The following is a 17,002-nucleotide window of genomic DNA, read 5'->3' on the forward strand; positions in this document are numbered from 1 at the left end:
TGTTTTTTTTCTCTCCCATTTTAGTGGCTTTTCATGGCCTCCCTCTAAAAATCAAGAAGGAACCACAGAGTCCCTGTTCTGAGCTGAGTACTGCCTGCAGCCATGAGCAACCTTTCAAGTTTAGTTATGGGGAAAAGTGCCTGTATAATGTCAGGTAAGAGATTTCAGTTGCAAACATGTAATCCTTGTTATATGTATTATTGTTTCTGGCTGTAATGTATGATTTGCATAGAATTTCATAGAACTGTGGAAACAGGCCATTCGGTTCATCGAGTCCATACCGATTTGCCAAAGACTCACCCCCCCCCCCCCCCCCCCCCCCCCACCCTATCCTCATAATCCTGCATTTCCCATGGCTGATCCACCTAGCTTGCACATTCCTGGATACAATAGACAATTTAGCACAGCCAATCCATCCAACCTGCACATCATTGGACTGTGGGAGGAAACTGGATCCGCCAGAGGAAACTCTCACAGACAAGGGGAGGATGTGCAAACTCCAAACAGATAATTGCCTGAGGGTGGAATTGAACCTGGGTCCCTGGTGCTGTGATGCAGCAGTGCTAGCGACTGGGCCACTATGATACTGAGTCATGTTTTATTCTCCTGAAAGGTAAAATAGTTCCCTGAATATTGCGCTTTTCCACCTTTAGTCATATAAACTGCTGCTTGTTATTATGCAATTACTTTTTTTTACTGCATGCTCCTACTTCCTCCATTCTTAACTCAGTACTTCATTACCTATCTGCTATAATGTGCATCATAGGAGAGTGTTGTGTCCTACTATAGTGAAAAATGACCCAGCCAGGTTTATGTTGCCACTTTTGTACCATAAGCTGAATACATACTTTCCTGGCCTGCTCAGCTTGGCCCAGTACAGCAAGGAAAGTAGATTTAAAGTAGATGAGAGAGGTATGAATTGTACGTGACTTACCATGTCCATTAATTTGGCAGAGTTTTAATGATTGTCCTGGAATTAAGATATTTTCTTAGTTTGCCATCTATCATTAAGGCCAATGTAATCCCTTACAAGGAAATATTGCATGCAAACTGCAAGACAACATCCACCATTGTATTTGTATGAGTTAAATATTCTCAGTTTATCGTCAAAAGAAAACCACACACAAGAGGAGTGAAATTCTAGTTAAGTGCTCCTGAAAAGGATAAGGACACCATTCACTTGAGTGAAGGAGTTTTTAAAAATATATGGCAGAGATTTATGGTAGTAGGCGTTTTTGGTATCAAAAAGCTCCAGAAAGGCCCAAAATGGCATCCAATGTGCATGCACACACTTAGGAAGTCATAAAGTCATACAGCACAGAAACAGACCCTTCAGTCCAACTGGTCCATACAGAGCATTATCCCAAGCTAAACTAGTCCCACCTGCCTCCTCCTTGTCCATATATTTCCTATTCATGTATTATCTGAGTTTTTAAAAAACATTGTAACTGCGCCCACGTCCACCACTTCCTCGGGACGTTCATTCCACACATATACCAACCTTTGTGTAAAAATTTGCCCCCTTGTCTTTTTAAAATCCCTCTCCTCTCTCCCTAAAAATATGGCCCCTAGCCTTGAAATCCCCATCCCAAGGAAAAGTCACCTTCCATTAAACTTATCTATACCCCTCATGATTTTCTAAAACTCTATAAGGCCATCTCTCAACCTCCTATGCTCCAGTGAAAAAAATGTCCCAGCCTATTCAGCCTTTATAACTCAAACCTTCCATACCTGGCAACATTCTGGTAAATCTCTTCCGAATCTTCTCTAGCTTAATAATATCCTTCCTATAACAGGGCAACCAGAACCACTTCTGGTACAAATGGTGACCAGTAACATATTGGTAGAAAGCAGGTCGTTGGCACTAGGTAAATCATGATATCAGGTGATAGGCTTGCACATGCGTTCAATAGCGGAGTTTAAATGGATTATTAGCTGCATACAAGTTAGTTGCTAATTATTGCACTGGTTGTTATATTATTTTTGAGAGCTCTGTAAAGTTGTTAATATCTACACAGAATGGTTTGGTAGGTATTGCACAACTTTGTCCTGATGTCAAGGATTCTGCACAAAGCAATTACCTATAGACATGGGTATTCCACTTGGAATGCAGCATGACTCAGAAAACAAGAGATCACACCGAGTGGGAAAGCTGTTGGAAAAGTAAGGAAGGGTTTGAGATGAAGGGCTCTCAGTATTCCATAATATTGAGGGAATGATTCTGCTATCTAAAACTCAGAGAGGAACAGTGTGTGTGCACTGAAGTAAGTGGATACACATTGAAAACTGCCATCAGCTGCTGTGATAGCAATAACTTTAATGTGGGTAAAGGTCACATTACCACTAGTTGTGAAGGTAACAGTGACCATGAACATTTCAGCATAAGACACCTTCTAGGCTGAAACTAAATATATTTGCAACTGCCCACAAATATGGAAAAGAGGTCACTAAGGCTTTTTATTCAGAGTGCTGATTATATTTCATTGTCACTTGGCAGAGATAAGTACAAAGAGCATGTTGTAGTTTCATTAGAATCGTAGATATCCACATGATGCAGGGTACCATTGACTGCATGTTCCATCATTTTGCAGATGCTGCATGTCAATTCTGAGAGGTGAAACAACTTAGTGGTTAGTACTGCTGCCTCACAGCACCAGGGACCAGGGTTTAATTGCACCCTTGGGTGACTGTCTACGTGGAATTTGAAATTCTCCCTTTTTCTGCGTGAGTGTCCACCTGGTGCTCCGGTTTCCTCCCACAGTCCGGAGATGGACAGGTTAGGTGGATTGGTCATGCTAAATTACCCATAGGGATGTGTGGATTGACGGATTAGCCAGGAATACAGTAGGCAGATGGGATGCTCTTCGGAGTGTCACTGGGGACTCGATGGGCTGAATGGCCTGCTTCCACACTGTACAATCCAATTTCCCCATTTCGCAATCCCATCTGTTCATTTGGACACAAAGTAAAAATAAAAGCAAGCACAACGTAAATGTTTCAAGCCAAATTTATAAATGACAGCATTCCACATTCCATATAAAGCCAACTAATCATTTTCTTAATTTCCTTAGTACCACTTTACTGTTTCCATTGCCTGTACCAGTCCTCCTATGCGCTGCTAACCCAAGGGCTGCAGCCTGATTAGTGCAATGCTGTTACCTTTTATTGGGGGAGGCTGCAGATGGTTTCGCAGAAAGCTCTTAAGCAGTTCTCAGCTTCGAAGGCCCAATATCAGAATGCAAAAATTTGTCATAGCAACAGTGGTCTTACTGGTTGACAAGCAATACAGAGAGCACTGGCAGACTGATAACGGTAGGAAAACAAAAATGATCATCCTGAGAGAATAAGCAAGTTCATGCACTATGAAATCATTGCCACTCCCCTGGGATGGTGCCTCAGTAATCCATTCAAGGACAGATTGCTGCAACACATGACTTCAGACAGAGCATGCACTAAATTACTGCAATATTGATTGCTCTCTGCTTATGGTTGAGTTCTCCAATTTCAAATAACCCTCCTTCCCATCCCCTGACTCCCTTCACAGCCCCTCCCCCTCCCTTTCACTGCTCCCTGCCACCAACCAGATTCACTCCTTCAATCGACCGACCAGGTCATACCCTCTACCTGTCTTCACCTTTCCCCACTTCACCACCCTGCCCCCCTACCCCCTTTATTTGCAGCTCCCCCTACACCCACCCCCAGTCCTGAAGAAGGGTTTCACTCGAAACGTTGACTTCTCCACATCTTGATGCTGCCTAGTTTGCTGTTTTCTTCCAGCCTCCTGCCTGTCTGCTTTGGATTCCAGCATTTGCAGTTCTTGTTTTATCTCCAACTATGTTTCTAAAGAAAACTGACACATTGGTCAACAGATGCTGCTTTGTGGTTAGGTCCACAAGTGTGTTTTGTGGATTTAGTTACCGTTTCCATGCTGAGAAGGCAGGGCTCTAGGCTCCATGCAAACCACTGCATCCCAAGTTGGTGCTATATTCCTTTAGGCTCCTTGGTAGTGACAGCAGGCTGTCTAACAAGTCAGCCAATGCACCAAGCATTTCATCCTGCATACCAACCAGCTTTCTCCTGTAGTCCACTGCATCCAAGTACTTTATAAGAGTCCCAGGCAGCAGACCCTGTCTGTGACTTCACCCTGTACCAAGGTGATACCTGTGCCACTGCCCCCTGTCATGGCTTCCTGTGATCTGTGTTTGACATTCCACCAGGCTATAGTATTGCCTCTCTTGTGATCCTCTAAATTACCCAATAAATTACAATTGCATCAAGTGACAGAGCTGAGTGTACTATAGGGGCAGTTTTTGGATATCTGAAGGAAGAAAAACACAATGATGTCATGGAGTCATAGAGTCATAGAGATGTACAGCATGGAAACAGACCCTTCGGTCCAACCTGTCCATGCCAACCAGATGTCCCAACCCAATCTAGTCCCACCTGCCAGTATCTGGCCCTTATTCCTCCAAACCCTTCCTATTCATATACCCATCCAAATGCCTCTTAAATGTTGCAATTGTACCAGCCTCCACCACATCCTCTGGCAGCTCATTCCATACATGTACCACCCTCTGCATGAAAATGTTGCCCCTTAGGGCTCTTTTATATCTTCCCCTTCTCACCCTAAACCTATGCCCTCTAGTTCTGGACTCCCTAACCCCAGGGAAAAGACTTTGTCTATTTATCTTATCCATGCCCTTCATAATTTTATAAACCTCTGTAAGGTCACCCCTCAGCCTCTGACGCTCCAGGGAAAACAGCCCCAGCCTGTTCAGCCTCTCCCTGTAGCTCGGATCCTCCAAGCCTGGCAACATCTTTGTAAATCTTTTCTGAACCCTTTCAAGTTTCACAACATCTTTCCGATAGGAAGGAGACCAGAATTGCATGCGATATTCCAACAGTGGCCTAACCAATGTCCTGTACAGCCGCAACATGACCTTCCAACTCCTGTACTCAATACTTTGACCAATAAAAGAAAGCATACCAAACACCTTGTTCACTATCCTACCCACCTGCGATTCCACTTTCAAGGAGCTATGAACCTGCACTCCAAGGTCTCTTTGTTTAGCACCATTCCATAGGACCTTCCTGATGAAGGGCTTTTGCCCGAAACGTCGATTTCGCTGCTCCTTGAATGCTGCCTGAACTGCTGTGCTCTTCCAGCACCACTAATCCAGAATCTGGTTTCCAGCATCTGCAGTCATTGTTTTTACCCCCTTACCATTAAGTGTATAAGTCCTGCTAAGATTTGCTTTCCCAAAATGCAGCACCTCGCATTTATCTGAATTAAACTCCATCTGCCATTTCTCAGCCCATCTGATCCAGATCCTGTTGTAATCTAAGGTAACCCTCTTCGCTGTCCACTACACCTCCAATTTTGGTGTCATCTGCAAACTTACTAACTTTCCCTCTTATGCTCACATCCAAATCATTTATGTAAATGACAAAAAGTAGAGGGCCCAGCATGATCCTTGTGGCACTCCACTGGTCAGAGGCCTCCAGTCTGAAAAACAACCCTCCACCACCACCCTCTGTCTTCTACCTTGGAGCCATTTCTGTATCCAAACGTTAAGTTCTCCCTGTATTCCATGAGATCTAAACTTGCTAATCAGTCTCCCATGGGGAACCTTGTCGAAGGCCTTACTGAAGTCCATTTAGTTCACACCTACTGCTCTGCCCTCATCAATCTTCTTTGTTACTTCTTCAAAAAACTCAATCAAGTTTGTGAGACATGATTTCCCACGCACAAATCCATGTTGACTATCCCGAATCAGTCCTTGTCAATCCAAATACATGTACATTTTGTCCCTCAGGATTCCCTCCAACAACTTGCCCACCACCAAGGTCTATAGTTCCCTGACTTGTCTTTACTGCCCTTCTTAAACAGTGGCACCGCATTTGCCAACCTCCAGTCTTCCGGCACCTCACCTATGACTATCGATGATACAAAAATCTCAGCAAGAGGCCCAGCAATCACTTCTCTAGCTTCCCACAGAGTTCTCAGGTACACCTGATCAGGTTCTGGGGATTTATCCACTTTTAACCATTTCAAGACATCCAGCACTTCCTCCTCTGTAACCTAGATATTTTGTAAGATGTCACCATCTATTTCCCTACAGTCTATATCTTCCATATCCTTTTCCACAGTAAATACTGATGCAAAATATTCATTTTGTAAGTCCCCCATTTTCTGTGGCTCCACACAAAGGCCACTTTGCTGATCTTTGAGGGGTCCTATTCTCTCCCTAGTTACCCTTTTGTCCTTAATATATTTGTAAAAACCCTTTGGATTCTCCTTAATTCTATTTGCCATACCTATCTCATATACCCATTTTGCCCTCCTGATTTCTCTCTGAAGTATGTTCCTACTTTCTTTATACTCTTCTAATGATTCACTTGATTTATCCTGTCTATACCTGACATATGCTTCCTTCATTTTCTTAACCAAACCCTCAATTTCTTTAGTCATCCAGCATTCCCTATACCTATCAGCCTTCCCTTTCACCCTGACAGGAATATACTTTCTCTGGATTCTTGCTATCTCATTTCTGAAGACTTCCCATTTTCCAGCTGTCCCTTTAGCTGCGAACATCTGCCTCCAATCAGCTTTTGAAAGTTCTTGCCTACTAAAATCAAAATTGGCCTTTCTCCAATTTAGGACTTCAACTTTTAGATCTGGTCTATCCTTTTCCATCACTATTTTAAAACAAATAAAATTATGATAGCTGGCCCCAAAGTGCTCCCCACTGACACCTCAGTCACCTGCCCTGCCTTATTTCCCAAGAGTAGGTCAAGTTTTGCACCTTCTCTAGTAGGTACATCCACATACTGAATCAGAAAATTGTCTTGTACACACTTAAGAAATTCCTCTCCATCTAAACCTTTAACACTATGGCAGTCCCAGTCGATGTTTAGAAAGTTAAAATCCGTAATTGTCATTTTATAATATCTTCAGGGGGGATTGTGAAATGAGAATAAAATGGGTGTGAGAAGGAGAGTAAAGACATATGAATATTGTCAACGTACATGGGTTGTACCAACTCTGGTCATGGCCTCAGTCATTGTTGCCCAATGATTGTAAGCACTGTCTCTTAACGGGAATAAGGATATGCAGTTGTCCCATGCCAGTTTACCCCTGCCCATTCCAGTTTTCTGTTACTTTATCCTGAGAGAGGGCAACATTGAGTGCTGTGCAGTTTTGAGGTATGTCAGTTATGGTTGAAAATCATGCATTCCATGAGGTATGAATGAGAGTCTTGCAGCAGTACGAAGTGTGTGTGTGTGTGTGTGGTATCTCTCAGAATGGTAATTGAGAATCCTGATGGATGTTATGTTTGTGGTGGACAGGGTTCTGATACATTGAAGAGTTGTTGAAGCTAGTGAGATGGTTGGTGGGAAATACATTCACTGACCTTGGATAATCATGTGGTCATTGAACTCAAAAAAAGCACAGGATCCAGATTCTCGGAGTTTCACTCCTGGCATTGAACCACTACCACCAAACCCCTTTTCCAGCATCCATGCCTATCTGTTCCTGCTGCCTTTTGACTGTCAGGATGGTCTGCTTTCCACTTTGGGAGAAACAAGATATTTCTCATCTCCTTCCTTACATTCGCTAAGTACCCTGCTGCAGCTCCTGTAAACTTCAGAGCATGCTGTCAACCGTGGTATACCATCCTTCTGTCTTCTTCCACATCACAGCGACTTGCAAGAAGATTTGCACCACCTGCACAACACCTTCCACCTTCCTTTATGACGTCCAGGTTGCCTTGTGCTAGCCTCTCATGAAGTAAAGTTTTATGGTGAAGAACGCAACAACTAAATGCCATTGTTAGATCTGACTGGAAATGATTGTAATGAGCAAGCAGCACAAAGTCGGCATGCAGTCTTCATCAAGTTGAACCTCAAAACCAGTGCCTGTATTGGAAGCTGTTTAATTTAGCCTTGATAGAATTCATATCCTCATTGATGTCCTGTTCAAACCTTGGAGCTCCTCAGGAATTTGTACTCAGCCTCATTAATTTAATCAGTCAATCCCAAGGAGTAAACGTTTTGATGCCCAAGAAGTCAAAACTGTCAGTAAGTCTTCAGAGCTCTGAAGAGCCATGCGCTTTCAAGCCCATTGTGGAAGTATAATGAGGTGCTGATACAACAGGCTGAATCCTATATGAATTGGAATAGAATTTGATCTGACGAAGTAGGGATGGGGCCATTTGAATGGGAGAGGGGCAGAGATCACTAGAAGGGGGTGAAAATTTGGCTGGCCTGCTGAATCCAGAGAGAAGTTAGGCACCTGAGGAGGAGACAGAAGCAAAGGTTTTGTGGTTGGTATTTAGAGGCCTGGAAAGAATTCATCAGATTCCTTGGTAAGAGAGTCAGGGTTAGGGGTTACTAAGGTTTCCTCCCACGGCCCACGTTCAGGTGGATTGACCATGCTAATGAAGAATTTCCCTGTAGTATCCAGGGATGTGCAGTTTAGGTGGGATAACCAGGGTAAGAAAACCCATGCGGGGTTATAGGGATAGGGTGGGGCATGGTGTGTTTGGGCAATTAGGCTCTTTGGTGAGTTGATGCAGATTTGGTGGGCCAAATGGCCACTTTCTGCACTATAGGTATCCTATGATTCTACGTGATCAAAGGTGGATCAGAAACCAGACGGGGAGGTTGGTAGAGAGGTGCCCAGCTTTGAAGGTTCTTCAGACAGGCATCTGGATCTGGGAGACAGGTATAAAGTCACTTCATCAAGTGTAAACCTTCCAAACCCTTGCCCTTGTTTGAGCTGGTTGCAGTTAATAGGGAGTGCAAAGGGAGTCCTAGTCCAGGATTCTCTGAAGGTTGTGTAGGTAGTTGGAACTTTTAGGTGGAGTTGGTAGTTAGGAGGGCAAATACAATGTTGGCATCTATTTCAAGAGGGCTAGAATATAAAAGCAGGGATGTACTTCTGGAGCTTTACAAAGCTCTGGTCAAACAACATTTGGAATATTGTGAGCAATATTTTGTGGCCCATTTCTCAGGAAGGATTTACTGGCCCTGGACCGGGTCCAGAGGAGGTTCCTGATAATGATGCATGGAATGTAAAGCTTAACATATGAGGACTGTTTGAGGACTTTGGATCTATATTCAATGGAGTTTAGAAGGATGAGGGGGAACCCAATTGAAACTTACAGATTACTCAACTTACAGTTTGGACAGAGTGGACATTGGGAAGATGTTACCATTGGCAGGAGAGACTAAGAGCCAAGGGTACAGTCACAGAGTAAAGGGAAGACCTTTCAGAATGGAGATAAGGAGAAACCTCTACAGCCAGAGAGTGGTGAATCTATGGAATTCATTGCCACAGATAGCCGTGGAAACCTAGTCATTGAGTATATTTTTGGCAGAGACAGAGAGTTTCTTGATTGTTACAGAGATCAAAGGTTATCGTGAGAAGATGGAGGAAAGGAGTTGAGAAACCTTTCAGCTAGGATTGAATTGCAGTGCAGACCCGATGGCCCAAATGGCCTAATTTCTGCTCCTATGTCTTATGGTTTTATGGTGATGGATTTGAAGTCTGAAACAATCTTACGTAATGCACGCTTTGCAATAAGATTGGTTCAGAAAGGTTTTTCACATTATAGTTCCATCTTTTGTTAAAGATCTGAGAGGAGAGGTAATGAAGCAGTCAATCTTTCATATTTAGTTAGTGAATTTCCAACTCCCAAAGAATGCTGCTGCCGTTGTCAAGACAGCTCCAAGTCTACCTCTGGTAGCAACAAGCATTCAAACCTTTCTTGGATTTCCCAGGCTATTAGTCTTCTGAAGTCCCTGACTGATTTAGTTTACACATTAGTGTTTCAGTGCATCAGTGTACTTTTGCCATCTTAAAAGTAGTGCCATAACAGAAGACTGTTGGTGTGGGCGGTAATTTCAGTACAGATTTCCAGGCAGGCCTGTTGATGTGCATGAATTCCTTTTAAATGCTTAAAACAGATTGTCACATGTGAGGTTTTGCATTAGATCCTGTAAAGGGATTGGCTTCCCCTTGCATTTAAGTATGTGAGGAAAGTGATGCATGTAAGCCATTCTCCCTTCATCCATCCCAGAGCCCAAACCTGGTTAAGACAATCATTTGATATTATAGATCGTAGTCTTCAAATATTGGCACAGAGGAAAGCACATTTTGTTTTCTAATCTCTTGATTTATTTGTGGGCTTGTTTCTGTTTCTGTAGTGCCTACGATCAGAAGCCACCCGCAGGATTGAAACCCTCTAACCCGCCAACCCCATCCAGCACACCAGTCTCCCCCTTGCACCATGGGTCACCTAATCCTGCAGCAACTCCCAAACCGGACCGAAGTTTTCCAGCTCATCTGCCTACCACCCAGCCCATTCCAGAGAATGCCTATCCAATGGATCCTAGGTCAGCAAGTACACTTAGTTATTTCCTTTATTGATTCAGATATGATAAGTGTTTGCTGAATTCATCCATTAGTATCTTCTAAATCAAGCTGGAGACATGGAAATCCTGAGTGTACAGTCAGGAGGAATTCCATGTTAATTGCTTTCTTGTGGGAGCATTGTCACATGTTAGTGTGGGATGGCTGCTGTCTGCATTTAAAGCTGCTGACAGCCAAAGATAGATGGACCTAAAACTGCACTGGGTTTATATAGAAATATCGGCAGTGAGATTGCTTTCAGCATAGTAGTAAGAATTGGTAACAGTGGCCTGCTTAACACCTTGAGGATTTTTTTCACTAACTCCAGTGGAAAGGAGGAGCAAATGGGGTCACTTCTGCCTGTTTAAAGTCATGGCCTCAGGCCAGTTCCACCCTCAGGTTTTTCAGGTCATTGGTGAGTTCACTGCATGGTATTCATCATTCAAATATATAGCATTCTTGGAAATTGTTATGTTAGATTTTACTTGTTCTCTCAACTACAAGTGAATGATAAATATGTGGGAATGATTGCAAAGTGGGAGTTCAAGGAATTCAGATGAAGCTGAAAAACTGCAAGGCAAATCTGGAGCTGTTTATACTTCATATCAACCCCCAAGAATCTATTACAACCTTGAATGATTCCACAGGACTGTCACTTTTTACATGTGTTATAAGAGTATCCTTTTTGGGCTCCCAGTAAGTGTTTCTGGGGTGAAAGGCTGTGTGCTGAGAGTGCAAGTCATGAAATCAACTCTGTCACAGCTTCAGTCTGCTTTGAGACATTGTTCATCCTAGCAGAAGTTCTCAATATCAACACTGTCAAAGTATGCTGTTGTGTTGTTGATGTGTGATGACATTAATGCTGAACAATGAATGCCAGTAATGTAATTACCTTGAGTTTATTATGCTGTAACTTGCTGTTTATAAATCAAGAAACAAACAAAATTTGGAGCGAGGAAAGGTTATTTGCCCATTAAATCTAATGTAATTATTCACTAATATGCATTTCCCCCTCACCCCCACCAGTGTGCTTTACTTTAAGGAGCACTTTGTTTTCTCCTACATTGTTGTAAAATGAAGCAATGTTAATTCAATCTCTGTAGCCTTCAATTCTCTTTCTCCATGCCTAAATAATTTTTCCATCATCTACAGTTACTTCAGAGTTCAATAAAATGACAATAGGTCATGTGAGCTTTCAGTATACCCCCTTTGATGGGAATCTATCCAGTAACAAATCTATTGCTAACAAGTTTGTTGCATCATACATTTGGATATTATTCCCTGAGAAATTAATTTGTCTATTTAAAAAGAAATTCTCTAGGGATTCTGCACAGTATATACAGAATGAATGATATGTGGAAACCTCGTGCCCTCCTTCTACTCTTGTAGATATTCACTTAAAGATGTACATGTATAAAATACCAATGGTTTGTCATTATTGTCAAAAATGTGCACCCCCCTCTCCTGTTACAAAACTCAGTTAACTCTTTGCTTCTATGGTGGTGTCTCAAACTAAGCTTCAGATTTTTACTTTTCAGTTAAATCTTTTGCCCTCGAATGTAATTGGATCTTTACTGTGCTGTTCAGTTTTTACAATCCATATCAGTGTTGGACAATTAGTAAGGACAATGATGAAGCATACTTCAATTTTCACTAAACTTTCCTACTCTGTATCACTTTCAGATTCCGGCGTCAGCTCTCGGAGCCGTGCCATTCATTCCCACCTCCACATGGGCTGCCCAGGGAAGGTCGTCCGATGTACCAGAGGCAGTTGTCTGAGCCCAACATCCCTTTTCCCCCTCAGGGCTTCAAACAGGAATATCATGATCCAGTCTATGAACATGCCACCATGATTAGTGGGCCCACAAACCAGAGTTTTCCACAGCCGATGATGATTAAGCAAGAGCCACGGGATTACACATATGATTCAGGTTAGTGGTCTTTGGAGTACCAATGTATAAAATAAGATCCAAGGTAATAGCATCAATGAAACAAATCATCTTCAGCTGCAGCTTATTGAATAACTGGCTTCTACTATTACACTGAAGGGATGGCTACTGGTCATTCACAGGCCCTGTGGAGCCTCAACTGGAATGCATTATCTGATGTGCTTGCACTTGTAAAGTGCTATGGGTTCACATTTCTAGTGTTCCCTTTGTGGAAGTGGCTGGTGACATTGTGGTTATTAAGGATAAACCCATTCATCTCTATGAGCATTTGCTTTATCACAGTTGTATAATGGCCATGCAGGAAGGCCTTGCTTTTTTCTATTTTCTCCAAATTCTTTATCTTTAATAAGTGTAGTTCTTCCTTAATAAAGTAACTCCTTAAAGTAATCTAATCATAACCCTAAAGTAAACTAAGAATTTTTTTAAAAATTTGCTCTATACAACCAGTGTCTTTTGACTTTAATGCTTAGTTTTAGCGTGAGCTTAAATATATCTATATATGCATGAATGCATCTATCCATCCTTTGAACTGCCTATCATATATTATAACTCTTGCACATGATGCACATCATCATATTGTTCTGACATCACTTCTGTGTAACACTTCCTTCTTCATATTTATTAGTTAAAGAAAGCTAGTTGTCGGGAAATTAATTTAGTCCCACTGAAATGAAAAATCGCAGTTGTATGGTTTTGCTTACTCGTAATACTGCTTTAAAGAAAAATCAAAAAGGAACCACAGATCTATAGCACCTTTCACAACCATGTTACCCCTAAGTGCTTCATAGCTAATGAGCAATTTATTTGAAGTTCAGTTGCTCATATAACTGGGGGAAAATAAAGTAGTAATTTGTAGCAACATGAAGGCCCTATAAACTGCTGTGAGATGTAACAATTTTTTTTCTGAGGTTGTTGCTTGGTTGAATGTTACCGCAACATCTGAGGAACATCTCTATTGTTCTTCAAATAACATAGGGATCTTTTACGTCTTTCTAAAGAGAACTGTGGACTTTAGTAAATTTGCCATCCAAAAGATTATGCTTTCTCAGTACCATGCTGAATGAGGTGTTTGATGAATTATTTGTACAACTTGTGGATTGGGGCTTGAGTCCATTCCCTCTGATTCAGAGAGGAGAGAGGCGCCATTGAGCTGTTACTCATTCATTTAGATTTTAGATCATTACTGTGTGGTTTTCTCAATTTACAAATATTTTGCCCCTGTTGTGTTGCTGATATATGTTATTGCTGCAAAAATTGGAACAAAGCTTAATTATCTGCACCTTTTATGTTCCAGTGTAGTATTTGCTCAGAGAACATAGAATTGTTACATTAAACAATGTTTTGAAATTCTGTTTAAATTATTATTTATAAGGGCCAGTTTTAAAATTATGCATTTCCATCGACACGGTCTCATTAGATGCATAATTTAAGACAAATCTCTTTTACTGCACAATTTGATTGGTCCTTGTGATCATTAAATTTTTGTCATTGATCCTGGAAGTATATTTCCATTAGTTGTTATTCCCTACTAATGTCTTTTCATTGGCCACAGCTAATGCAGTGCCTATTATGTTACAGCTCTGCTTCCATGATGAGCTGTATCCACTCCTGTCCTAATTGCTTGCTCAGTCTCCTTGTTCTCAGACTGAATGCATTCATTACAGTTCTCTGTGCTACATCTTGACTTAGGGTCGCAGGTTGTATCTCAGTTCCAAACACATTTGCCCTGTCAGGATGCAACAGAACCACTTAATGCTTTTCCTCATTAAGCTGAACCTCAATTCCTACAGACTTTTTAAAAACACAACATACCCATTGAAGCCAACAATAATCTGGCATCTAGCCTCATTATTATTCCAGTTTTCTCCATCCCTATGCCAAGTAGACCCGTGGGTGATCCAAACTGGCAAGTCAAATACCCATGCCATACTCTGAATATTCTGATCAAGATATCAATACAGGTATATGAAGAACAAACATCCTGCCATAGAACAACTCAATCTTGGTTAAAACCTCGATTCACTTGGGTGCAGCACAGCAAATTACACTGAATTTTAATATAAAATGCTACCAAATGCATTTGTTGTGCAGGTATACTGTTCTCTGTATTAGCATAAAAATAAAACGAATCATCAAATTCTGAAGTGAACAATTGTTAAGGGATATTGTAACTATATACTTTCAGGAAGAAAAGCTAGATGAAATAGGCATGCATTTGCGATATTTGAATGTATTTGTGGCAAATGTTTTAAAATGAATGAACTTCAAAGACAAACAAATTTGACATTAATTTCAGTGTTAGCCTGTATTGTAGAACCTCAGTTTTTCCAGGAATTTATTGTTGCAGTGATGAGAGTACTTTGTATTTCTATTTGTACATTAGATAATGTGTTCATGTGAAGTAGACCCTCAGAATTAATGTACACAAGCTTATTTTTTTGTTGCACTGTCAGATTAAGTGATCAAAAGTCACAGAATTTCAGCAGCAGTCAACAGCGTTCTGAGTTCAACACATGTCAACAGTATAATCCGGATTTATACTCCCATTACAGTGTTACGAGGTCAAATGGACTCTGGCTGTCTTCCTAAACCAGTAATTGAAGGCTGAAGCCACATTAGCCCGATCATGTCAACTTTACTCAAGAGTGATTGATTCAATCCATCTCCCCGGGGCCTCTGCACATAAGCTGAACTCAGGCATGAATGGAGCTAGACAGCATTGAGTTTCATTCATAAAATGGAGTGAAGGGAAAGACTAGAATTCCCAGTTAGACTGGCTAGGGTGTACAATTCTAGCAGCTGCTTCCTTTGCCAGATTACTTGATACAACTATCACTGCATGCCCAGAGTAAACTGATATCACTCTTCTGCCTTTGTGCACAATTAATGTGTAGCAATCGAGGATGTCCCATTCACATTGTTCAGAGATAACAGGAGCTGACTGGTCTGCATTCCATTCAAATATTTCTTCCATTGTGAGTACCTTTCAAGTTTCTGATGCAAGCCACATAAAGGGAACAAGAGCAGCCCCACATGGTAATACAAGGAATTCATTTACAAGGTCACAAAGAAGTACATAGCAACTTCTTTTTGTAGCAACCAAATTTCTGACATTTGCTTTTGCTTCTCTTCCCATACCAAATTGGCCAGTGCACATTTTTTTTTCTTAATCCAGATAAATTGTCACATATGGGCCAAAAAATAACCAAAAAATGAAAATATTTCCTCTTTTCCTCTTGATTTGCATGTAGTTGCAAAATGATCGCATGCCAATCCATATCAGTTAATTATTCAGGCAGTTTAAATTTGACAAATATTGTCAGGGAACAGCCTTGTAAAATAATTACCTCCTAGCAAAGAGATATTAAAATGATTTAGGTAGGAGGTCTAAAAGGCATGGCGAACAATTTGGATTTACCGTAGCGAAGGTTGTTCTACATAATGTTAGGATTTTACTTCTTACATCCCAGTGATCAGTTACAGTTCCACATATAGAAAGAGATCAATTCAGGTTGCTAACTGAATGGGTATGTGAAGAGACTTGACTGAATATGGATATCGTGGGAGTAGTGAACATGAGGTTTAAGGTCTAACTAAAAAGGGAAACAGTAAAGATAATACAACAGTCAGCATTACATTTCATAGATAGCAAAAGGAGAGGAGACAGTTGGATATAGAATCAAGGTGATTAGGACGGTTTGTGCATGTGGATGGTAAGTGCTGATATTAGTTGGATGAATGGCCTGCTTTGCTACCCAAACTTGTTTATGTTTCTGTGAAAATGAAATGGAACTAGAAGAAAAAAAAATAAAATTGTGAATATTAGGTGTGAATTCAACTTTCAGAGATATTCATTTTGTCTGAATTGCAGTCAGAATGTTTCAAACGCCAAATGCAATTCAAGCATAGATCAGAGAAAACTGCCGCAGTCACATTAGAAAAACCTATTCAGTTTGACCAGCAACACGGCTAAAGTGGATCTAGATCATAGCATCATGTAAGGTTACATCTAACATTCATATTTAGACAGGATTTTAATTCAGTGGAATTCACACTCAGTTTGAAAATGTCTTGCCATTGTCAGGATCAGGCCTGAGGTTCAAAACTGTTCGACATTCTGATATCTAATGGAGATATTAAAGCTTATGAACAGATTTTATAAGCAAATGGAAATTGCTTAGATGTTGTAAAAGGATAAAGCACTGCTGAACAACACCAACTAGATTCTTCCTCCTTATCCGAACAGTGAATTAGACCTGTTTTAAAATTTACGTTCCAAAATGAACTTGTGAATCTATGTTGGAGTATTTTTCAGGTAATTTGAGGAGCAGTTGCTAGCATAAAAACAAGACAGTTAGTCATTCCTTCCCATTTGTGTTACAACAGGTTGAACTCCACTGATGGTATACCACAGATGATGGAATCCTGTTATTTACTTGTGGAAGTCACGAGTCCAGAGCGTAGTGCAGGCAGGGACATTGAGTAAATTTAAGGTCGGGGGGGGAGGGTAGACAGATTTTTAATTAATAATGTGGTTGAAGGGTTATGGGGAGGATGGGGTTGATGTCAAAATGGGATCAGCCATGATTGTTTCAAATGGCAGAGCAGGGTCAAGAGGCTGAATTGCGTACTCCTG

The 17,002-nt window shown here is 41.1% G+C and overlaps 1 protein-coding gene across 3 annotated transcripts in view; it reads left to right on the forward strand.

The window, feature by feature from the left end:
- Positions 1 to 17,002, forward strand: part of etv1 (ETS variant transcription factor 1) — a 141,963-nt gene that overhangs the window by 61,828 nt on the left and 63,133 nt on the right. For 2 of the 3 annotated variants that reach the window (XM_060824736.1, XM_060824737.1), the window contains exons 7-9: positions 25 to 154; positions 10,213 to 10,401; positions 12,101 to 12,348. In XM_060824736.1, the coding sequence (XP_060680719.1) occupies positions 25 to 154; positions 10,213 to 10,401; positions 12,101 to 12,348 (567 nt within the window). The remainder of the gene's footprint in view (positions 1 to 24; positions 155 to 10,212; positions 10,402 to 12,100; positions 12,349 to 17,002) is intronic. The other variant, XM_060824738.1, reaches the window with a different exon arrangement.

This window comes from Hemiscyllium ocellatum, chromosome 5, assembly GCF_020745735.1.
Source record: "Hemiscyllium ocellatum isolate sHemOce1 chromosome 5, sHemOce1.pat.X.cur, whole genome shotgun sequence".
In the NCBI taxonomy this organism is placed as follows: Eukaryota; Metazoa; Chordata; class Chondrichthyes; order Orectolobiformes; family Hemiscylliidae; genus Hemiscyllium; species Hemiscyllium ocellatum.